General features: G+C 41.4%; 1 protein-coding gene across 1 annotated transcript in view; it reads left to right on the plus strand.

The window, feature by feature from the left end:
- The window catches only part of PCCB (propionyl-CoA carboxylase subunit beta), a 48255-nt gene extending 26619 nt beyond the window's left edge, over nt 1-21636 (plus strand). Inside the window, exons 7-15 of the mRNA XM_033131989.1 lie at nt 3516-3624; nt 7043-7163; nt 9034-9115; nt 13240-13363; nt 18306-18413; nt 18672-18772; nt 19185-19283; nt 20259-20358; nt 21372-21636. Coding sequence (XP_032987880.1) covers nt 3516-3624; nt 7043-7163; nt 9034-9115; nt 13240-13363; nt 18306-18413; nt 18672-18772; nt 19185-19283; nt 20259-20358; nt 21372-21493 — 966 coding nt within the window. The 3' untranslated portion in view covers nt 21494-21636. The remainder of the gene's footprint in view (nt 1-3515; nt 3625-7042; nt 7164-9033; nt 9116-13239; nt 13364-18305; nt 18414-18671; nt 18773-19184; nt 19284-20258; nt 20359-21371) is intronic.
- Nucleotides 21637-25721: the final 4085 nt, after the last annotated feature.

Genomic DNA, 25721 nt, shown 5'->3' on the forward strand with positions numbered 1-25721 from the left:
TTGCTGCTCTTAAAATATTCTCCTTTTTACTAGTTTTCAGCACTTTGTTTATGATGTTCCTTCAAGTTGTTTCTTAAGGTTTATTCTGCGTGGATCAGTTGGAACTGGAAATGCATATTTTTTTCAGATGCTTATTGGGTTGACTTTGTTGGGATGTAGATGATATCCTGAGTTCCAGCAGAGGGGACAGCAGCCTGAAAGGCACTAGAGACATACAGGGAGAAACTGAATTGTATGGCTGTAGGGCAAGGGCTAGAGGGACAACAGCCATTGTCCGTGTTGAGCCTTTCTCCCACACAGCTGGCAGACAGGCACCACCTCTCCTATGTTGAGCCCTCCCCCTACAAAGCCTGCAGGTGGGTGCAAATCTGAATCTCCCTCTGCTCAAATTTTTATCCTTCCTTCTGCTTTGTCTTTAGCTTGTTCCTTTTTTTAGTTCCTTAAGGTGTAAAGTTAGGTTATTTGAGACCTTTCTAATTTGCCAGTGTGTTTACAGCTATAAATTCCCCATTTAGCCCTGCTTTCGCTGCATCCCATAAGTTTGTGTATGTTGTGTTTTTATTTTCATTTGTCTGAAGATATTTTCTAATTTCTCTTGATTTTGTCTTTGACCCATTGGTTGTTTAAGAGTATGATGTTTAATTTCCACATATTTGTGAAGTTTCCAGTTTTCCTTCTGTTTGTTTTTTAGTTTCATTACATTGTGATTTGAGAAGATAGTTTGTATGATTTCAGTCTTTTAAAATTTATTAAGATGTGCTTTACATATGCTTAACATATAGTCTATCTTATACAATACTTCTGTTTATTCTACCATCCAGATTCAAGTTTGGTTAGTTGTCCTGGTAATGTTCATTGTGGCGTTTTCTTTCTCTAGTACAGGATCCATTTTGGGATCACATATTGCATTCAGTTCTCATTGCACATTAATCTCCTTTAATCTGGAATGATTTCTCCTACTGTTTTTGTCATGAGACTGGCATTTTTGAAGGCTGCAAAGTGAGTTATTTTATAGATTGTTCCTCAGTTTGAGTTTATCTGCTGTTTCCTCAGGATTAGATTTGGATTACATATTCTAGCCTGTCTACTACGTAAGTGATACTGTTTCCTGTTCAGATCATCACATCTGGAAACAAGTGATGTCCATCTTCCCCTCCTTGGTGATACCAATTTGATCACTATTCACTGTATTTTTAAATTTCTGCACTGTGTAGTTATTCTTTTTTCTTTGTAACTGATAAATACTCATTAGGGAGATACTTTGAGACCATACAAGTATGCTGTTGCCCATTATACCTTTTTTCCTTGATTTAGCATCTATTGATGATTCTTGTCTGAAAAAAATCTTTACAAAATTGTAATTTTCCAACTCTACCACTTTCTTTATATCAGTAGGCATTGTACTCTAAGGAAGAGCCCTGCTTTCTTGGGCATTTGTTTATTTCATTGATTTATTAATATGGGTTCATGGATTTCCTGTTTTACTCAATGGTTTATAATCCATTACAATCATTATTTATTTTGATGCTCAGATTGCCCTTCACTTAACCAATGGGAGTCCCTTTAAGCTGTCTTCTGTGCTCTTTTGATATGAGAACCAGTGTCAAATGTAAACTTTATGGGTAGTGTGTTTTAATTCTTGAAGAACTTTTTCCTATCCTGAAGTAATGAAGATAATTTCTATATTCTAAAAGCTTTATTATTTTGCCATTTACATTTACGCCTGTAATCCAGTTGAAATTGATTTTTATGCGTAATTTGAAACAGGCTAGTTTCATTTGTCTCAAGATACTTTCTTAGTTGACCTAGAGCCTTCTATTGAAAAGAACATCCTTTCCTGCTTTGTAATGCCACATACTCATATATCATGAATTAGTTCATAGATCAAGAGTGTTTCACTGAGCTATATTGGTTTGTTTATTTATCCCTGTGCCAGTACCATACTATCTCAATTACATTGGCTTTATGACAAATGTTGATAACTGATACAGCAAGTTATCCCTCCTTGTTCTTCAAGTGGTATGGGATATTCTTGGCCCTTTGTTATTTCCACAGTTTTTTACTACTTTGAGATATAATTGATATACAATGAACCACACATCCCTTTGTTAGGGTATTCATTCATCTGTTTTCTACCACAATAGGTTAATTGGCATTTTTTAGAATATTATATATAAACAGAATCATACAAAATGACATTTTGCATGTACAAACTACATACAAAGCGTATGTACTGTTTTTTAAATTTTTTTATGGGTGAGAGATGGCTTTCATTCAAGATAATTATTTTGAGATTCACCTGTTGATGGACATTGGGTTTCCAGTTTTTGACTGTAAGAAATAATGCTCTTCTGAACATTCATTTATGAGTCTTTGTGTAGAGAGGGGATGAAAGATCTTTCTAGCTAGATCTTTCTAGCAAGATTCCAAACGAAGGAGCCATAAAATAAAGATGGTTAAAACACACATAATAATCTAAGGACTAATTTCCTTATTGTGTAAAAGCAACTAGCCAATAGAAAAATGGGTACAGAACATGACCAATGAGCTGACCGAGATGATTGTCATAAGATATTTATTGCAGAATTGCTTGTTACAGCAAAATACTGGAAACAGCCTAGATGACCATCAGTTGGTGACAGTTAAATTATGATACATATCCTATACTGATATGGAATGAGCTTTAAGGACACTGTGCTGGAAAGAACATAAGGCAAATATATATGTACATATATGTGTATGTGTGTATGTGTGTATATATATATATATACACACACAAACATGTTCACACACACATATATATTAATGTTCATATATGCATTTATATATACTAGTATGTATATATGTTAATATTTATAGATGCATGGATAGCTTTGTAAGGAGAGAGAAACTGATAGTGGTAGCCTTTGGGGAGGGAAATTGGAAGCCTGGAGTAAGGGCTGGGATGTTGAGTTACTTTCCACTATATCTTCTGTTTAAATTTAAAAATTTTTTACAATATGTCTTTGCTATCTTTAAATTAGAAACTAAAAATTAAAAGCCTGTCACCCTCTGAAAACACCAAAGCATTGATTACCATTGTCTCCAGATGGCTTTACCTAAGGTGGCTGGTTATGTATTCATTTTAGGCAAGCTGCATACTGTCACAGTGCCTCCATTTCCTCATAAATGGGGGTAATACTAGTACCTAGCTTTAATGACACAGTCCCGTGAAGTGCTTAGAAAAATGCTTCTTGCACAGCAGGCTCTGCATAAGTGCCACAGGAATGACCCTGAAATGTTAGCCACACAGTAAGTCATTTTGCTGAAATAGAACCATGCAACAAAGATTTTAAAAATAGGCAGAGAAAACGTGGGTCTTCAGTTTGGGTAAGCATCTTTGAGCTGCATCCTTACCTGGTTTTGCTACAATGTCACTACCTTCTCTCTTTTTGTCTTTTCAGCTGTGTGAACCCTAAGGCTCCATCTAGCTCTGGTGCTCTGAAATTGATCCTTCTGGAATTCTCTGATTTCAGGACACCTCCTACCTGTTCATCACTGGCCCTGATGTTGTGAAATCTGTCACTAATGAGGACGTTACCCAGGAGGAGCTTGGTGGTGCCAAGACCCACACCACCATGTCAGGTGGGAGGCCTTGAGGCTTACCTTACTGTTTTCAAACACTGAGGAGAGGGCATCGCCAAAGAGGATGGTGCCAGTCTTTTATAAATATCACTTAATTGGCAGAATTTGAGAAAACTAGTATGGTATATTGACTACAGATAGAGTAATAAACATGGTTAAAATAATACAATGCTTTGATATTCTTTAAAATTTTAAAGCTAACTGGAATGGTGGATATAAGGGTATGATTTTTATATATACAGTTGAAGCTTTAAAAAATATTACATTTTGTTGTGACTTTCTTTTACCCCAGTGTTGGGGTATGTCATGGCGTTTTACCAATCACCGTTGGCCAGGTACAGTTGTAATGTGATGTTCGTGGCCCACATGTTCGTGAACTTGGTCATAACTCTTTCCCTCTTTGAAGTTATGTGCCACACTTGCTGAGTTCAAACTGTGTAAAGATTATTTGGTGCTTTGGCACTGAAACAAAAAGTTACTGTTTATACTGAGAAGCATGGAATTGGGAGCAGGGCATAAATCTGTTATTAGTGAAGACATTTGTTGTTAGAGTAATGATTGGAATTCCATATTTTCTTGGAAAAAGACACCAAGCTGTGAAAGGACTGCCAACCACATAGCAAGCAGTTTAACTAAAGACAGGAGAAATATTATATTGTGGTTAATGCATTGGGTCATCATTTAACTGTCAGCATTTCTTTCTTAGTGTACATATAATAGAGATGCTTTTTACTATCAGTGAAGTCTTAGGTTTGATGAAATGTTTTGTTTTTTTTTGAAGTCAGAGCTTTTGATCCCCCCACCCACACAAATCGTTCCTTCTCCATCTCAGGTTGGCATCAACCTTGACCCATTTTTCCCCTCATCGATCCGCTCCATTCAACTCTATCTCCAGTACACGTTTAGAATCAGAACACTTCTCATTGTCAGTTTCCCCACAGCTTGTCATCACAGTCTTGTCTCAGGGCTTAATTGGCAACAGTTTTTCTTTCTTACTGGGATATAAAATGACATTGAGTTTTGATGGCGTCTTAGATTTGATGAAATATGCTATTTTTTCAGATTTCAATAATATTACATATTTGTGGTAGACAATTTAGAAAATACGCAATAAAAATCACCAGGAATTCCACCACCCACAGATAATCACCACTCAATTTTTGGTTATACCCTTGCAGTTTTTCATGCGGATGGGTGTGACGATACATATATATACTCATAGGTGCATAATTCTCGTTTATAGCCTTGATGGCTTAAAGTAAATGCCTGTGACATTAAATTTTATTCTACAGCTTAGTTTTTGTTTTAAAGGCAGCATTTGGTGTTCTTTATGAGCCTGAGGCCGTGTGTGTGTGTATTCATGTATATATATGTATTCAATTTAATGGTTTTATTATATTCACCAGTTGTTCAGTTATCACCACAATCAATTTTAGATTATTTTCATCACCCCAGAAAGAAACCCTCTACCTGTTAGCATTTGCTTCCCATTTACTCAAAAATACTTTGGCTCCAGGCAATCACTAATCTACTTTCTGTGTCTATGGATTTGTCTATTCTGAAGATATATGGAATGGACATAAATGAAATTATACACAATATGTGGTATTTTGTGACAGATTTCTTTTACTTAGCATAATATTTTTAAGGTTCATCCATGTTAAGCATGAATCATTACTTCATTCCTTTTTTTTTTAAAAGATCTATTGGGGAATATTGGGGAACAGTGTGTTTCTCCAGGGCCCATCAGCTCCAAGTCATTGTCCTTCAATCTAGTTGTGGGGGCGCAGCTCACTGGCCCATGTGGGAATCGAACCGGCGATCCTATTGTTCAGAGTTCGCGCTCCAACCAACTGAGCCATCCAGCCGCCCCTTCGTTCCTTGTTATTGCTGGATAATATTTCGGTGTATGGATGTATCACATTTTGTTCATCGACTGATCAGTTAAACACTTGATTGTTTTCATTTTTTGATCCTCATGAAGATGCTGCTATAAGCATTCATGTGCAAGTTTTTATGTGGGCATATGTTTTTGTTTCCCTTGGGTATATACCTTGAAGTGGAATTTCTGGGTCAAATGGTAACTCTGACTTTTTGAAGAATTGCCATGCTATCCTTCAAAGTGGCTGTGCCAATTTATAAATATTTCTTGAATGAAAGAATTCTGTTATGTTGAACATGCTTTTTATTCATCAACAAATATTCATGAAGTGCCTATGTGTCAAGCATTGTTCTGTGTGCTAGGAATTCATCTGTGGAAGAAATAAAAAAAAAAATTCTTGCCTACATGGGACTTATATTCTAGCAGAGTAGACAGACTATAAACAGAAAGCCTAAAAGAAAATATGTGCTGTGGGACAAGTAGAACAGGGTAAAGGGGGTTGGGATTGCTGCAGTTTTAAATAGGATAGTAAGGGTAGGCCTCTGAGGGTAACAGTTGAGCAGATTTGAAGGAATAACTACATGGATATCCAGGGGAGAAGCACTGTAGGCAGAGGGAATAGCCTGTGCAAAGGCTGGCTGAGGGAGAGTGGCTGAGGGAGAGTGGCTGGTATGCTCAGTGAGGGTAGTTGGCACAGAGACGTGACATGATCTGACTTAAAGAGCTCACTTTGGCTGCTGTGTGGAGAAGAGACTGCAGGGGCAACAGTGGAAGCAGGGAATCTGGTGGGGTGAACCTGAGAGAGCGTTTCTGGCTCTATTTTCTCTCGCGTGTCTATGGTCCTGTTTGGCTGTTCTCTGATTTCAGAGTATTCTTGATGACTGATGGCTTGCTTCCTCACTGAGGCCAGCGGTTCCCCTCCTTTCTTCTATTCCTTCCACTGTTGCTGACGTTATGTGCCAATATAATAAAAGAATGGCTATTCTTTTATTTATTTTTTATATTTCCAGCTTTGTTGAGAGGTAATTCGCATACAATCAGGCACTATTCTTGATATGGAACTGTAGTGGTAAGACAGGCCTGGTTTCTACCCTGTTGGAGTTGATATTCTAGGGGAGCCGTCAGGTAGTAAATGGACATAAACAGGTACAGAAGGGAAAAGTGTGAAGAGAACTCCCACACAGTCCAGGGATGGGAGGGAAGGGGTGCTCTAGAGAGGTGCCAGGGATGGGATGTCAAGGGAAGGGGTGCTCTAGAGAGATGCCAGGGAAAGCCCCTCTGACTAGGTGACGTTCGAGCAAAGACCTGAATAAAGAAAGGAGTGGCCCTTGCAGAGGTACAGAGTGAGGGGTAGGCTGCCTGAATTGCAGACTAGCCGGAAGGTATTGGAGGTGTGGTATCCCATCCTCAAGGGCAGACAGAGCTGTAAGCACAGTCTGCCACAGACTTGCCCTAGAAGGGGAGGTGGGCACGAAGCAGCATTTTTGGGCTGTCACACAGGTGCACTGTCCCATTATAGCTTCCCTGTTTTCTCAGGTGTTGCCCACAGAGCTTTCGAAAATGACATTGACGCCTTGTGTAACCTCCGGGAGTTCTTCAACTACCTGCCACTAAGCAGTCAGGACCCGGCGCCCATCCGCGAGTGCCATGACCCCAGGTGAGTTGCAGGCCCGAGCATCTGCTCTCATTTTGCAGGTTGGCTTGACCATCTTGGGCCCCTCTGCCTTGGCAGGATCTCCAGGGTCTTTCCTCTTGGGCATCTTGAAGTGGATTGTGGAGCGGGCATGGTGATGGCATGTCTGCGTATAGGAGTAAGGACAGATTGTTTTAATTCACTTTTTTCCTTTGTGTAATATCTGATAGGTAGCTTGGGAATAGAATGGCCAAAAAAATTGATTTCTAAGAGCATAATGTGTCCAGAATTAGAGATGGAAGTGTTTTTTTTTGTGTGTGTGTATCTTGACATGAAATAAGTGTGAAATGGTGACAGCATGCCCTTTAAGAAATGTGCTTATGCACACACGCTTGCTTGGGGCCAGAGGCTGGGGTGGTCCTGGGGAGGGTATGTTGCTGGCCACCTAGTGTAGACCGTCTTTCCTGCTTGCTATTGAGGCTACTGCCTGACGGGGGGGGGGGGGGGGAGCACCACAAGATGGGCGGGGGGTGAGCACCACACAGTAAACCAGAGGTCCAGATGGGGAGCTGTTGCTCCGGACCTCTGGCTGCTTTCTTCTCCATTTCGTTTTCTCTTCAAGTTTGAGGCACTCACTTGACCTGGACTTTTCTTCTGCGGAAGGGATTTGGGATTGTATTCCTTGAGAAGCCATTTTTAGACACTGCCCTGGGGGGTGGACTCAGGCTCCCACCTGTGGGGCGCTGTCTGGACCAGGGGAGCTCTGAAGAGTCATGTCCCCAGGGCCCTGCCCTGCCTGTGCCTTCCCCACTCCTCAGAGGGTACGACCAGTGGCTCCCTATGTGTTGTCATGAAAGGGAGGGTGTTCCCAAGGCCCAGAAGAAGCGGCACAGCCTCCTTTTTTGAGCGTCTATACTACTTGGGATTCTTGAAATGCTTAGGACATCGTTTGGAGGTGTGACGGTGTTAGGGCCACGGGGGCACAGAAATGCCTAAAAAGCCCAGCCATACCTCCTCTTCATAGGATCCCAGGGAAGCTATGAGTATATCCATATATAAGTAGCAAATGAAAAGTAAGGGAGAACTTTATTATTTGGTGGGACTATGCCCAATATCCCTGTGCCAAGCTCTCTGGGAAGTCGGGCTAGCTGGGGCATGTGGCTTGACCAAGGCCAAGCCTCAGCCCAAGTGTGTATCTTCGGGTCAGAACAACCCTGGCTACCCACATGGGATAGGAAGAGAGCCTGCTGGACAGCGACATGTTGCTGAGTCCTGTGGCATGCGAGTGCGCCCGGGCTCGGCCTTTTTGCTCAGCCACAGGCACACCGGAGGAAGCAGAGCTAGGAGCCTGTTTGACGGTTAGTCCTCAGTGATTGTGTCCACCAGGGGACCTACAGCTTTGCTTTTTGAAAGGAGTTCTAGCGGATTTACTTCCAGCAGGGAACATGAACCCACAGCAATTTTAGCAGAGCTCTGACTGCATTTCCAAGTCCTTGCTCTTTTATTTTTAATGTCTCAGGAAGTCAGACTGGGACCCCCCGCCCCAAGATAGTGTCTTGTTTGCTATCATGTCCTTTAGTGCCCCGCATAGTACCTAAAATGGAGGAGGTATTCAGAGAGGATGAATGAAGGAATCACATTCAAGGGAATAAGCTCATTTTTTTCTTCTAAATGAAAGCAGAAAGATCTTTTGGATTAATATGAAGCTCAGGTTCAGTTCAGTATGGTGGTAACAAAGGAGTACATCTTTGGGGACTGCTTTGCAAGCCCAGTAAGGGCAGAATCAGCCCAGCCCCCACGATGGGTCTCCCCCATTTCTTCTCCCATCCCCCACCCACTGAAGGCAATTGTCTCTTCTGGTATTGATTGTATCTGCTTCTTTTTCTATCCAAAGTGACCGTCTGGTTCCTGAGCTTGACACAATTGTCCCTTTGGAATCTACCAAAGCCTACAACATGGTGGACATCATACACTCTGTAAGTGCTGCATTTGCCTGTCTTGTCTGTGCTGGCTCAGCCACGTCCATGGTCACTGTGCTTTGGCCTCGTGAGGAAGTGCTAGACCCACAGGCTTTAACATCAGGCAGTACAGGCAGACCATGTGCTGGGGCCAGGACCAGGGGCCACTGGATGGTGTGTGCTAGGAAGAGCTGGTGGCTGCAGCCATCCTATTGGCTCAGATGGACCGGGTCTTATATAATATAAGACCGGGACTTATATTAATTTTTGCTCCAAAATACGCGTTAGAGCTGATTGTCCAGCTAGGTCTTATTTTCGGGGAAACACGGTAGTATACTGTGTGTGTGTGTGTGTGTGTGTGTGTGTGTGTGTGTGTAAAGAGTTTCAGCTTTTCCTTTCAAATACTTCATGTCATTTCTTTCTCTTGTCTAATTCCATTGTCTGTACTGCATATTTTATCAAATGCAATCATGAGTAATGGTTGTGATAGTGGATATGTGCCTTATTTCTAACTTTAGAGAGCCATTAGTGTTTTCTAATATTATGTCTTTATATCTTTTTTCATATTAAGAAGACTACCACTGGTTCCTATTTTAATTTTTATTACTTGATTGTTTTTTAGATCAGGGTTGGGTATTGGATATCATTAAATGCCCTTTCAGCATTTATGGTGATCACGTGATCTCCTTAGATATATTTATAAATCTGTCTTAATAGATTTCCCAATATTAAACTGTTCTTACATTCCTGAAGTAAGCTCTGCTTGTTATGTTTTGCTAATGTTTTATTTTGGATTTTTGCATCATTATCATCTGATATTCACTGATTTATTTTTTTGAGGTTATTTTAAATTAGATTTTTGTGTCAGTGTGCTTGCTTCATGTATTAGTTTCTTAGAGCCACTATAACAAAAGACCACAGACTGTTGCATAAACCTTTTAGTTCTGGAGGCTAAAAGTCCAAGATAAAGGTGTCAGCGGGGTTGGTATCTGGTGAGACCTCTCTCCTTGGTTTGCAAATGCCTGTCTTCTTGCTGTGTCCTATGGTCTTTCTTCTGTGTGCACATGGGAAGAGAGCTCTGCTGTCGTTTCCTCTTACAAGGACACCAGGCCAATCACAGTGCTCTGCCCACATCACCTTAATTGAACTTTATCTCCTTAAAGGGCTTAATATAGTCACATTACAAGTTAGGTTTTAACCTATGAATTTTGGGGGGATACACTTAAGTTCATAAAGTGTCATGAAAAGAATTTGCAAGTTTTCTTTCTTTTTCTATGCTCTGGAACAATTTAAATAGCATTGGGATTATCTGCTCTTTAAAGATTTGATAGAAATTCCCCTATGAAATTGCCAGGGTCTAGTGCTTTTTTGAGTGGCTTTTTGATAACTCCCTCTGTTTTTTAATGTGAGTATATCTCTTTAAAGTTTATCTTTGCAGTGTTCAGTTTGATAAAGTATATATTGTTTTCAACTTTATTCAGTGCTAGCAATACAAATTAAAATTACACTGAGTTATCATTTCTCATCTGTCAGATTGGCAAAAAATAAACAAAAACTTGAAAACATTTTCCACTGGTAATTCTATTGGGAAGAATTACCAGTGGAATACATTGCGGGCAGGAGAGTATGGTAGTATCTGAGACTAAATAGGCATTTACACTTTGACCCAACAGTCCCACTTCTAGGAATTTACCCTGAAGATACACTTCCTACCATACAAAATTATAGATGCACAAGATTACTATTATGACATTGTTATTTATCATGGCAAAATATTTTAAACAATGTGGATGTAAGTTTCCAAATAATGCTAACATATAGGAGCTTGGTTGAATAAATTTGGTATACCCACAATAGAGTGAGAAAGATGGCTATGAACTGATGGAATGATTTCCAGGATATATTGTTAAGTGAAAAAACCCCAAGGGCAAAAGAGTATCTATAGTATGTTATTTTTCATCTAAGATAGAAGGGGGAACTAACAAAATAGAGATGTATATACTCATTTTTGTAATGCACACAGAAAGATAAACCAAAAAATGAGATTAAAACAAAAGGTGGGTGGAAGGGATGGGGAGTGGCCCTATTAAACTATACTAATGTTTACATATTAAAAGAATAAAATCAGCAAGACTAGGGGAATACCTTTAAAATGAAACTACCTTTAGTTTAACAACAGAAATAGTAAAGAAATACTGAATTTTAGTTAGGTTTGTTTTTTTGCAGTCATATAGGTTAGCAGCTCTCTTAACCATTTTCTCTGCATTTGAGGATTAAATAAATAAGTACATTTGGAGGATAATGGGAATGAGATATCCACTGTAGGAGAAAGGAGTTAATGAATATTGAAGTGGGGAAAGCTACAGTGAACTCTGGAGTTGAATTGGACGAGCATTGGAGTTATCAATACAAACTCATGGTTCTTATATTATTTTTAGTAATAAGTGTGTGTCTGTGTATCTCTGGATTTCTTAGCTCTGTCCTCCAGCTTCTTAGAGGCAAATACTCACTCACTCACTCACTCTTACACTTACACTGCCCCTAAAAGGAACCCAGGTCCCTTGGAGAAATGGCTGATTCAGTGCTTGGGATAGGAAAACAATGAAAGATGAACTTGAAAGTGAGGTAATTCCAGAATGTAAGACAGTACTCAAAGGATGATGGGGAATCATCAAAAGGGCACAGGAGGCCACCTTGAATGAGGTCTCACTGTCAATCATGGGACAATTTGAACATAAAATAAATAATGATGGTAAAAGATTATAATCCATGTAATAAAAAACAGCGCATAAGCTCATACTTGTGGAATACATAAGTAAATGGAAAAGGCAAAGACCTTTTTGACAGTAGAATGCTAAGCTACGGAGAAGGGAAAATGGAGATAGGGAAATCACCACTTGGCAACTATCATGGCAGTAATTGGGTCAGACAAGAATCATTAATGAATGTCAAAACTAGTGGGTGAAAGTTTGATGAAGAATAGGATTTCGTATAGTTTCAAAGTATTTCCCCACCAAATACGTAATTAAAAATGAACAAATAGTCACTTTATAGGGAAGAAACCTGACATGTATCACCATCATTATGGACAAAATGACATCAAGTGCCTTTTGATGTAATTCACTGAGAAGGATATGTCTGGGATGGTCTGTCACAAATGCTTAACCTGAAATTAAACACGAAGAAACATTAAATCCAAATAGAAGGCAAATAACCAAACAACTTGTCTTCAAAGATGTCATAATTGTGAAAGACACAGACTGAAGGGAAACAATTAAAGGAGGCTGAAGAGACCACTAAAAAGCACCAGGTGATCTTACGTCGCATTCTAGAACCAGATTTTGGTTGTTGTAAAGGATTATATTGGAATAAGTGGAAAAATTTGAATAAGGTTTTATAATAGTATTAATGTGAATTTCCTGATTTTGATAATATCAGTATAGTTATTAAGAGAATGTTCTTGTTCGTAGGAGATATACACCGAAGGACTTAGAGGTAAAGGGGCATCATGTCTGTAACTTACTCTCAAATAGTTCAGGGAAAAAATTTTGTGTGTATATATTCAGTGTGTGAAATATATGTAGAAAGAGAATGTGTATACACACATACATGCACACACACACATAGAGATAGATTGAGAGAAAGGCAGGGAGAAGGAACGATAAAGCTTATGTGGTAAAATGTTAATAAATGGGAGAATCTGGGTAGAGAATATAATCTTTTTTTAATAACGATTCTGGAAACTTTTATATAAGTTTGAAAAGAGTTCAAAGTAAGGTAAAAAAGTAAAATACATAATGCCAAATTCTAGCTCTGGGTGGTAAACACACAATATGATATATAGATGATGTTTCACAGATTGTACACTTGAAACCTATGTGACTTTACTAACCACTGTCACCCCAATAAATTAAAAAAAAATAATGCCAAATTCAAATAGAACCTTTAAAAAAGGCTACACTGTTGTAGCCAGTAGTGTGCACGAGGGTTTCCCCCTGCAGAGGGAGGAGGTGGCCCTGCCTGTTGTCCTGGTCCCTTGTAGAACCTGTGGTGGGTGGCAGCTCTCCAGCTCTGTAATTCTGCAATACAGTTGTATCTTGTGCTTGGTCATTTTGAACTCAGAAATAAATTGATCCCTGCAGGTTGTTGATGAGCGAGAATTTTTTGAGATCATGCCCAATTATGCCAAGAACATCATTGTTGGTTTTGCCAGAATGAATGGGAGGACTGTTGGAATTGTTGGCAACCAACCAAAGGTGGCTTCAGGTAGGAGGGGGAAGTTCTCATAAACCTCAGGTGGTGGTTGGCGGGGTGGGGTCAGGGCTGCGTGGGCCCTTGGTGTCTGCCTTCTGTCTTTTCCTCAGACACGGCCTTCCATGTCCAGAGAAAAATCTCATAGATGTTGTTGTAAAAGCTCCTTTCTCTCTTAATGTTAATTTCTCAAAATGCTCATTTCATACTTATTTTTTAAGGGTTGATAAATAACTCCTCCTCAGTTTCTAAGGTCTTTCCTTTTTCAGAGGTCTGCTTTCTATTCCCTCCAGTTGGATTTATGACTCACCCACTACACTGTAAGTTCCATGAGGGCAAGGTTGTTGGTGTCTTATTCAGTTTTACCTCCGGTGCCTTCAGTGGTGCCGGGTGCACGATTAGTGCGAGACAAATGACCAGCATCTTGCTGTGTCTGCCCCACAGCTGTTTTGCGATATGGCCGGACCCGAGTCACAGCCAGATGGCAGGGTCTTCCCTGGCTGTGCTCCGGTAGGGCTGGGCGTGTGGGGGGCACTGCAGACACGGCTTTCTTCCTCACACTCTGTTCCTTCTGAGGTTTGTTTGGAATCCCTGTGTAGGACGAATATGCCCTCCCTTAGTGACCCAGCCTCATATTCGTTTCTGCCATGGCAAGTTTTCCTTGTCTTTAGAAAAATGTTTATTTTTAAAATTATTTTTTATTGTGGATATATATATGTATCATAAAATTTGCCATTTTAATCATTTCTAAGTGTACAATACAGTGGCATTGATTATATTCACACTGTGTGCAGCCATTACCTCTATTTCCAAAACCTTTCAAATCACCCCAAATAGAGACGTTCTTTTTGCCCTACCCCCAGCGCTTGATAATCTAAATCTACTCTCTGTCTCTGTGAATTTACCTATTCTAGATATTCCATATAAGTGGAATCATGCAACATTTGTCCTTTTGTGTTCTGACAGAGATTTCCTGGAACACCAGGTGCTAAAGCAGACAAACAAGAAAATGCCTTTCCTAGCCTTTGCAAACTGGTTCTGTGCTGGGTCCCTCCTTCAATACTTAGCCAGACTTAAACTCAGTTTAGGGATTAGCCCAAGGTTAAAGCATTGGGTCTTCACAAGTCTTTTGTAATAATACTGTGTTTTCATTTTCATTCATCTCTGTGTTTTCTAATTTATCTTTCTCAGGTCTTTTCTGGTCCTAGGAATACCTGTTTCTTTCTAAAGTCCCCTGTATACACAGATGTTCTTGAATGCTCTAAGTTCCCAAAGAAACTCTTTCCCTGGTTTTTTCCTCCCAGGCCTTGGATGAGCTCAACTGTAGTCTTTTGCCCCACACGTCTGCAGGTTGTTCCCTTTGCCTTACAATGTTTTTGAGCAATGCCTGTCACTTTTCTGGCCTGGTGAGTTCTGATTTCAGTGAAACAGAGATGAAAGCCTGTGTCAGTCCTTCAGGGAGCCCCCAGGCAAGTCAGAGCAGACCTACACCACGGTTTGTTACCGAGGTCTTCTTTTCTCCCTCTAGAATAGGGAGAGTGTGCGACAAGTGTAATTGAAACAAAGCTTTTCTACCGTTTTTTAAGTTGTCTTTTTTTAATTCAGCTTTCACTTGCATGTAAACCTTTGCCTGTTCCAGAGTGTTGACAAAGTTGGTCTGAAGTTTCTGCTTGTGTTTTGATATTTCTGTCGGGGGACAGGATCTTCGAGCTGCCTACTCCACCATTTGGTTTAGAAAAAGTGTTTTAAATTAGGAATTTACACACAGTGAAGTGCACTTTGTTCCTGTAGTACACTCTCAACTGTCCACATATCCATTCCGTTCCTCCTCTGTGCTCTGTCTGTCTCTGGTGTAGACGTCACATGATTTCCTGTGTCTTCTCAAAGATCTTTGTCACCATCCTGTGACTGCCTGTGCAGATTCTGGTGCCATTCTGGTGCCATACAGCACAGGATGACTTTCACAAGCCCACTTTTAAGGAAACTGCTTGGCTCGTCCTGGAAAATTTATTTACACATACTTAGGATATCTATTCCAAGGGCGTACCCCAGACCTAGCTGGAGCCTGAACACTTGGTTCCATTGTGGTCCCTTGACTTCCCTCTTTCTTGACTCAGTACTTCTTCGTGATGTTTATGGAGTGGCAAGGTATGGGCATTTAGTAGGTCACTGCTTTTTTGAAGAAAGCCTTATTCATTTCGTGGACTTATTCATTCCCTATTTGTTACTAAAAGTCAGCTTCAGAGGCTCACAGACGAGGTCTCCATTCTGGTTCTCAGTTCTTTGTCGTAGAAATCAGCCCGGACTCACTGGGCACTCTCTGGATGCCAGGTGCCCTGACAGGCCTGGGCCTAAGGGCTGAAGGTGGTGAGGCCCAGCACCTGGACCTGGGGCCTGCTCCTGGGCAGCTCAGGGCCACAGGTTTTCATTTCTGATGTGTTCATTTCCCAAACGATTACATCTTGTTTTGGTTGTCAGAGCTCATCTGTGGTTTTTTTTTTAGTTTGATTTTTATTCTAGCTTCTTTGTGCTTTTTGCAATTTCTTAGTTTAGAGTTGTCTTCATCCTGGGACTAATGACTCACATTCTTTATTTCAGGTCATTAACATAAGTTTGGAATGGAGAGGGAGGAGGGGGAATGGAAAACATTTTTATTGCGTTATAATTTACTCACAACAGACTTCACAGCTTTTAAGTGTTCATTTTGATGGGTTTTGTTAATTTGACAATTGTATACAACCTTGTAATCACCATCCAAAACAAGATATAGAACATTTCTGTCATCTCAGAAAATGTGTTCAGCAAGAGGGAAGTTTTGCCTATTATTATTATTATTATTATTATTTTTTAGTTGTTTTGTCTTTTTGTTGGTTTCTAGGGTTCTGTATTATTCTGGATGTGTGTCCTTCGTCAGATACACGTATTACAAATTTTTTTTCCTGGTGTGTGACTTGCCTATTCAATTAACTAATAGTATCTTTTGATTCATTATTTAAAAATTTTGATGAACTCCCATTTATCAGTGTTTTTTTACTACTGATTAGAGCTTTTTGTGTCCTGTGTAAAATCTTTGCCTACTACAAGATTGCAAAGTTAGTTATATGTTATCTGCTAGGAGCTTTGTAGTTCTGGGTTTTATGTTCAGGTCAATGGTCCATTTTGAATTAATTTTTGTGTATAGTTTATAGATGAAATGGGTCTACTTTCATTTTTTCCCATACAGATATTTAATTGTTCCATCACCATTTGTAAAAAGACTTCTTTTTCACATTGGATTGTTTTGGTGCCTGGTCGAAAATCAGTGTGTGGGTCTGTTTCTTCATAGTCTGTCTGTTTCGTGGTCTACCTTCACGCCTGTGTCATCCTTTCTTGATTATTGTAGCCGTATAGTTCTCAACCCGGGGCAACATTTGGCAATGTTGGAAACATTTTTGGTTGTCACAGGTGGGGATGGGTGGTGGGGCGTGCTACTGGCATCTAGTGGGTAGAGGCCAGAGATGATGCTAAACATCCTATGTGCACAAGACAAACCCCCCACAACAAAGAATTATTCAAGCCAAAATATTTATAGAGCCAAGTTTGAAAAACCCTGCTTTGTAAGTCAGTCTTGAAGTCAGTATAAGTTTTCCAGTTTTGCTCTTTTTGAAAATAATGTTTTTAATTATTCTGTCTCCTTTGTATTGCCATATGAATTTTAGAATCTGCTTATCAATTTCAACAAAAGAACCTCCTTTATAGGTTATTTTTGATAGGAATTGCTTGAAAATATGTCCATTATGCTAGCTATTAAACTTTAAAAATAATTAAATCTGAATTAAAATAGTATAAATAATTAAAATTAAATACAATTAGAAACGTAGTTTCTCAGTTGTACTAGCCATAGTACTTAATAGCCACGTGTGACTAGTGGTTAGCATGTTGAATAGCATAGCCAGAGAACCTTTCCATCTTCATAGAAAGTTTTTTTTGGACAGCATTAATATAGATCAGTTTGGAGATGTATTTATTCTGATCTAGGAGTAAGTAAGTTTGTAGATAACTCTTTATCAGATTATAGAAGTTCTATTGTACTTAGTTTACTGCTAGTTTTTAATTGTGAATGAATATTGAATTTTGTCAGATGTTTTTTCTGTATCTGTTGAGATGACCATGTGGTTTTTCTACTTTAATAGTTTCACTGGTTTTCACAGGTTAAATCAACCTTGAATCCTGGGATGAACCCCACACTTGGTCATGATGCGTTAGTTTTTATGTATTGCTGGATTTGATTTGGTAATATCTTAGGAATTTTTGCATCTGTGTTCATGAGGGATTTGGGTCTGCATTCTCTGTCATAATGTTCATCTAGTATCAGGGTAATGCTGGCCTCATGAATCTGTTGGGCATTGTTCTAGGAGGAGAGAATTACTAGTAATTGAGCTCTTTCCTTTGTGCCGCTTTCCAGATGCCATCTCCTTTCATCCTTACAACCTTAGTAGGAGGTAGTAACATCCCTACTTAGCACGTGACAAACCTCAGCCTCAGAAATGGGACATAATTTCCCAAGGGCGTAGAGCTATACTTGCTGGGGCCAGAATATGATTCCCAGTTACAGGGACTCGCAGCCTCTGAGTGACACCCCCCAGCATTGGTTCCCCGGGGTAGACCAGGCTGTGCCTCAGGAGGCAGCAGCCCTTCCGTGTACGAGACAGAGCCTGACTGTGTGCAGTGGGCTGTGCTCCCAGCAGTAAACCCCAGGACTAAGGCTACTTCTGGGCCCTCTGGCCAGTGTCAGGTGGGTTCTCCTGTCTTCCTTGTTTTTCCTGGAGTGTGAGCGTTCCCCTTTACCATTCTCTGATGAAGAGGCTTGGATCGCTCCATAGAAACCGGGCCTTGCGTGTTTGCCGAGAGCGCATCCCCATGTGGGTAGAACTCGGACTTGCCCAGAAGCTCAGCACGGATCACCTGTCTCTTCTAGGATGCTTGGATATTAATTCATCTGTGAAAGGGGCTCGTTTTGTTCGATTCTGTGACGCGTTCAACATTCCACTCATCACTTTTGTTGATGTCCCTGGCTTTCTGCCTGGTAAGTCATTGACACGGGTGGGGGCTGGCGGAGGTGGCTTTGCCCAGTGAGGCACCCACTTTACTTGGAGATCTTCTTGCAAAATTCCCTAAAGATTTGTGGCTTTTCTGTATTTTGGGTATCTGGAATATGGGGCTTGGTGAGGGGTGGCCGTCTCCTGGCTCTTTGGGGAGCAGGGAAAGACCTCACGGCTAAGAATGGCAGGCAAAACTTGTGAGGGCTTTTGTGGGTACCTAGTAACTCTTGCTCATGACCTAGGCACAGCGCAGGAATATGGGGGCATCATCCGGCATGGCGCCAAGCTGCTCTACGCATTTGCTGAAGCCACTGTGCCCAAGGTCACTGTCATCACCAGGAAGGTGAGGAGCTCGCATGGGAGGCTGTGGCCCACTCACTCTCAGCAGCACAGTCGTGGCTGGAGGTCTGGCCGAGACTTGCAGCAGCAGCAGGAGGAGGAGGAGTACACCGTAAGAGGATCGCATGAGGCCAGCAGTACAGCCCTGCAGACACAGCCTGCAGAGATGCCCATGGTCCTCTCTGGGAACTGAAAACAGCAGTGGGCAAAAGCCAGGAAGCACGACATGCACTGTGAAAGATGTCTGGGCTGCGCCCCTGTATTCTCTGCTCTGGCTCTTGGCCTCAGACATTGGGCCTTCAGTAGCCCAGGAGGGCTGTTGTTTTTTGTCCTCATTTCATGTGGCTTCTTGGGGTCTTTCAGGGACATGATCTTTTGACTGATACTCTAACATTGAGCATTTGGCTCTGTTCTAGGCCTATGGCGGCGCCTATGATGTCATGAGCTCCAAGCACCTTTGTGGTGATTCCAACTATGCCTGGCCCACAGCAGAGATCGCAGTCATGGGAGCAAAGGTGAGGACCGCTAGCTTTCCCTTTTTCTGGGTCAGAGACTGTACTCTCCCAGCAGGAGCTTAAAGCACAGCTGGGAAATGTTGGAGAGAGGCCAGGTCCCCAGGATGGGCCAAGACTCCAGTGAGCTGGGACCGACATCTCCCCACAGCTCCCCAGGGCCAGCTCTGCCCCCGTCCGGCAAGCTCACTTCAGGCACATGCTGGCATCTTCACGCTCAGGGTGGCAAGAGCCCAGAGTGCGTTTCGAGTGGGTTATCAGTAAAGGGGTGAGTCAGCAGAACTGGCCTTTGAGAGGATTGGACATTTCCCCCAATCCCATCTCATCTCCTAGGGAGGGCCCCAGAGCCACTCCTTTGAGCCCATAGAAGTGAAACTGTAGTTCTGACCCTGGGGATTTGGGGCCAGGTATTTCCTGTTACTCAGCCTATTCCCCACTCTTTCGCTGCTTTGAAATAGGTATTGGGGTTGAACTAGAGAACTCCCACGGCTCCCCAGAGCTGACTTTCAGGGGTTCTGATGTGAAGGCCCATCTTTCAGTTTTCTATACTTCTACATTTGCAGTTCAGTGTGTCCTCCTCTGGCCAATGAATTCTGTCCTCGGGGCTCAGGAAAATGAAAAAAGACAGCAGCATTTTACTTCCCCTTGATGCAGCGGACCATGGATCTAATAGTGGAAAATGGGCCACACATCCTGGATAAGTGCAGATGGAGAGGGTAGGATGGCGTCTCCAGAGGCAAGCTGCTGGCTTTCCGGGGCTGCCCGGGGCAGGACGCTCAGGGGCACAGCTGAGCGTCCTGTCACACAGCCCCTGGCGTCATGATGGATGGCCCCAGGCAGTGCTTACCTCTGGGCTCTGGCACTTCTCTCCATATGCTTGGATTTACCAGGCAGCTTGCAACCACACTGATAATGAGTTGAGGGAGATCTGTCCCAGTTGGGACCTCCAGTGAAATTCATTAACTTGTCTCGTGACAGGGTGCTATGGAGATCATCTTCAAAGGGCACGAGAATGTGGACGCTGCTCAAGCAGAGTATATCAACAAGTTTGCCAACCCTTTTCCTGCCGCAGTGAGAGGTAGGCACTGTGGTGTGAGGGCAGCTTGTTCATTTGTTGCGTCACTTGCTCATTCTTTTTCTCCAAAAAAATTTCACATAACTGCCTTTTGCCATTATAGTCGAATCTGGAGACTGTTAAGGATTGGGGTTGTCCCGGGGGAGCCATCGCTTACGGACAATGGGGCCTGTATAGGCGGCTTTGGTAACCACAGTCCGAATAACATTGCTGAAATGGCTGCATTTCTTAGGACTGTTCTATTGCCTAGTACTGTGTAAAAATGCTTCCCAAAACAGAGTGGCTTAAAACCATCACCCTTTTTTGTTGCTTTTTTGCTCATGGTTCTGAGGATTAGCGATTTGTTTGGGCTCAGCTGGTCTTGCCGGGATCAGTCACGCAGCTATAGTCATCTGGTGACTTGACTGTGGCTGCATCGTCCGAAATGGCCTCACTTACATTGTTGGTGCCATTGTTGGTTTCAGCTGGACTCTCTCTGCACATGGTTTCTTATTCTTAAGGAGGCTAGTCCACACTTCTTTACGTGGTGTCCTGAGGGCAGCAAAAACCTGAGAGGGGAAGTTGTAAGGTGCCCTAAGGCTTAGGTTTGAAATGTACATTATGTCACTTTTTCCACATTTGGTGGCAAGTCAGAAAGCCAGGTAAAGAAATAGAATCTACTTGATGGGAGGAGTGGCAGGTCATGTTGCCAAGGGACTTGTGGACAGGGAAGGGAGGAATTGTTGTAGCCATTTTTGAAATATACATGTGTATTTTATTTCCTATTCGTTTTGGCAGGGAGGGGTTGCATTTTCCTTTTCTTGCAAAGTTCTCCTAGGCCAGAAGTTGGGGACCTGCCAGAGGAAGAGGGGAGCTCCTGGGATGCAGGGGAGGGTTCATGGGGCCCAGCCTCTCTTACATCAAGTTGGGCCCAGCTCACACTGTTGGTCCCAGAGGTGATGCCCAGGCGGACAACAGGTTTGGGGGCTGGCGTCATCTGGGGATACAGGCGATACCACTTTTCTGTGCTTCCCCAGGGTTTGTGGATGACATCATCCAGCCTTCTTCCACACGTGTCCGAATCTGCCGTGACCTGGATGTTTTAGCCAGCAAGAAGGTACAACGTCCTTGGAGGAAGCATGCAAATATTCCATTGTAAACTAATCAAAGGAAAATAAACCAAGAGTTAATTACTGCCTGGCCATTCACTCAGCCCTGCCTTTTGCAATCATGAAACCTGAGAATCTAAATACCAATCATTACTTGAAATAGCTAAGTTTATTAAATTCTAGAAAGATTTCATTTGTGCCTTACTGTAAAATTATTTGCTTTATTAAAAATATTAATTGGTATATTTTTGAGCATAAATTTTATTTTCTGTGGTAGAAATCTGAAAAATCAAGAAAACTAGAAAGAAAACAGTATATAGTATTGTCACCTAGAACTGTCCCTTATTTGACACCTGTGTATTGTTTTTTTTCCCCCTACAAGAATTAATTTTTTCTCCATAGGTAAGATAAATACTTTGCCCCAAAAGCTTATTATCTGCTTAGGTTTCCTTTTAGATAATTATGATACTTAAATAATATGCCGTCTTTTTAATTCCTGCAGGACTTGTTGAGGATTAATGAGATGTTTGCGTGTGTGCACGCATGCGTGTGTAGCAGAATAGATCCTCAGTAATGTGTAATAACCTGTATTATTTCCAGAAATGTGTTCTCTCATTTTAAACATTTTCTTTTGGAAATTTTCAGACCTATAGAAATCTTGCAGGAGTTTTATTGCATACCCTTCACCTAGATTCTCCAGTTTTTAACATCTTCTACGTTTGCTTCATCTCTTCCATAAATTTAAAATTATTTTTATTGACCCATTTGAGAGTAAGTTGCAGAATCATGACCCTTTGTCCCTCAAAATGTCAGTGTTTATTTCCTAGGAAACAAGGCTCATTGTCTCACGTAGCCTTTCATGACGTTGACATTTTTTAAGAGTGTTCGCCAATTATTTTGTTTAATGTCCCTCAATTTGGGTTTGTCTGATTGTTTCCTGATGTTTAGATCCAGGTAAGAGTTAATACATGAGAATGTTCTTTCTGTGTATCACATTAGGAAGCACATGTTAATTTTTCCCATTATTGGGGAAATTGACTTTGATCACTTGGTTAAGGGATGGCTATAATTAATAATTAATTCTTTAAGCCTTTCTGTCAACAAACTCTATCAATACTTTTAGTATCTATTGATGGTCCTTGCCTCAATCAGCCAGTCTATACTGATTGTTGAATATTACGTTTCTAACCCTGTCATTATGTCTACATTTATTAGTTGGTACTCTACTGGAAGGAAGAGCTTTCTCTTTTATTGTGTTAGTATCAGACTCAAATGGATTTTGTTTTTAACATTTTCCTGAAATATTTGATTTTTCTTACTTGGCTGTCTATCACCCTATCTGAATTTTAAACACACATTAGTTTGTTGCATTTTTCACTCTGCTCCATCCCTGTCCCGCCCCGAGTATCGTGAGATTGGGAACCATATATTATTCTTAATTAAAATCTGCGCTTAGTACATAATAGGTGTTTCATAAATTTTTTAGTGAATGAATATATTTATTAATCAAGAAAAATACTCATGGATTCGTTTAAAATTTAATGTCATTTATTTTGATGCACAAAACTTCCTGATCTGGCCAGTGGGAGCTCCTTCAAGCTGTGTTCTCCATCCTTTTGGTATGTCCCAATAGTTTTTTGTGCACTTCCTTATTTTTTGACATAGGATAATGTTCGAGGCTTATTTTATATTTTCCTTGCCCACCCCTGGAATCAGTATTTCTCCAAGAGCCCTGGTTTCTTTTAGTAGATGTTATTTAGAAGTTATAATTGGCACTAGATGTTCACATTGATACTGGGGTGTCACTGCTTCTAGGTATTTTCAGCAGACTAGGAAATATTTATACAAACGTGTGTATATGATATATATATATATATATATATATATATATATATATGTACATGGGGAGCATGGACATGTATGTATTATATATATTTAAGTTATGAGTTCATACTGCAACTTTTAATTCCAGTCTAACATGCTGGTTTTCCTTTGCCTTGCCCTGTTCCATATTTATGTATGTCTTCTCCTACAGTGATAAAGCTGACTCCCATTATCTTCAATATATTTCACTCATTTGCTCAATCCTACAATAAATACAAGTTTCAGAACCACTACAACTACATCAGCAATAAACCTTCTAAGGTCAAGTTCAAGACGTTTTTGTAGTTCTGTCTTTAAACTGAAGGTACATGGTCATTTGGATTAGTAACTGGGTGGTTATGGAATCAGTTTGAGTCAGAGTCCTTTGTCTTAGTTTTCCCTCATCCTTGTTTTATTTTACTGAGTATGTAAAGCTTTAAGAGTCATACGAGAACTAGAGATTTTTAAGAGGTTTCAGCAGAAAGACCAATTGTGGAGTGCTGCTACAGGGTCCCCCCACAGGGGGTGATTTTCTTTATGCTGAGAGCCCTGTGTCCTCCCACCCGATGACTTGCCCTTTTTCCCGCCCCTGGGCTCCAAAGGTCTGTCATCCCTGCTTGGATGTTACATCATTTAAAGCTCAGCTTGACCAAGGCTAGTATGTGATCATCATCCACATTCCCCTTTTCTACCAGACACCCCACCATTCCAGGGAGTCAGGCTTATACCTTTGGGAGTTACTTTTTTAGTTCTCTTGAGCATTTTTTCCTTTCCAGTTGGAGAATGGGAATCTCGTGTTCTAGTTGGGCTCTGAGTACTTTTGCAGCAGCCTCTCCACTCACGTTTGGCCTTCCCCTAAGCCTGTTCTAATAGACTAATTCCAGGTCCAGATGTTGTTGCCTTCCTCTGCTCCAGCACTTCCAGTGGGTATAGTACACGATTCTCCAGTCTTTAGCCCACATAGAAGGTTCTGGTCTGCCCCTTCCCTGCCTAATGATTTTTTTGAGCCCAGTCTTACAACCTTCACCTTGGAATACTCTTGCTCTCCACTCTGCTCATGCTCAAGGGCCTGTCTTCTCCCATTAGTACTTCTCAAATTGTGAGTTCAAACTGATTCTGCTTATAGCAGGCATTTTTTTTAAGCACCCGATTATGTGGTTTATTTTTTGCCTTAAATATATATTTGTGTTCCTAATTAGGTGGTGAGAGTTTCTAGGGCGCAGAGACTGTTTGCCCAGAGGTTCTTTGTACGCCTCCTCGGCATCTAGTACAGAACCAGCAGAAAGACTGTGTGCCATTGGAAGCAGGTGTAGCAGACTCCTGGGCTTTTAGAGGCCTCCTGGCTAACTGTGCGGGTAGGCCCAACAGTTTAACGCTGCCTAGCCAAGCAATTCCTGGGGTTAGCCAATCTAGGATTTGGCCTGTGCGATAGTCCACATAAGAATAATAGTAAACACAGTTGTTTTTTTCTTTTTGAGGAAGGAGTCCAGGAAGTGTTTTACCAGCTTGTGAAATCTGGGCGCTGAGGACTTGTGCCTGGGTGTGCTATAAGAGTAGGGCACCCAGCCCAGTAAAGCACTTGGGCAAGAGGCTCTGGGAAGCCTTGGAGTAGAGATGGGGGGAGAAGTCCCATCCAAAAACCAACCTAGTGGCCAAGGAAAAATGAAGCTGCAAAACCTTGTGGAAGCTTTGTTAAGTAGACAGGCCTCTGTGGACCACAGAATGTCTTGGGAATGGTGATGGAAAAGTATTCTCACTGGCTGTTGAGCAGGAATGTCTTTCCCAGTTGGTGTTCTCACCTGAAGGGGAAAAGATAGATGTTGGTTCTTGTAACAGAGGACTTGGGTTCAGTAAGCAGAGTCCTAGGAAGTGTCTGTTTTTAGACTGAGAGTTGTAGAGGGTAGGAGGCACTGCAAGTGTTCCACTGGACCTTCCCCTGCTCTGAGTAAACCAGTTTGTCCCGAGACACAACTGAGTGGTGGAGCTGGGATTTGAATCCAGACAGATTTTTCTGAACCCCAAACCTGTTTCTAACTATTTAGAGTATTGCCTCAACTGGTTAGGTGGGCTGAGTTCCTAAAGGTTGGGATGAGAAAGGTGGTCTGCTCCACTGGGATTGTCTCAAAGGACCCAAGGAGCGCCTAGGTTGCAAAAGCTTCCCTACCGCATGCGTGATAGCCAGTCCTCTTTTTGAGTTGCTAGAGTGATGGGTAACTCATCTGCAATGAAGCTTTCCTGTGCTTGTTAGAAAGTGCTCGTATTTGCGAGAAGTTCTTCCGGCTTTTCTTCTGACCATATCTTGATCTCCTCAGCCTAATTCTCTGCCTCTGGATGCACTGATGCTGTGCTTAAGATAAGGTCTGCCCACTCAGAAAACAAAACAGCCTGTGAAGGACGCTCACCCCACTTTTGAGC

This window comes from Rhinolophus ferrumequinum, chromosome 17, assembly GCF_004115265.2.
Source record: "Rhinolophus ferrumequinum isolate MPI-CBG mRhiFer1 chromosome 17, mRhiFer1_v1.p, whole genome shotgun sequence".
Lineage (NCBI taxonomy): Eukaryota > Metazoa > Chordata > Mammalia > Chiroptera > Rhinolophidae > Rhinolophus > Rhinolophus ferrumequinum.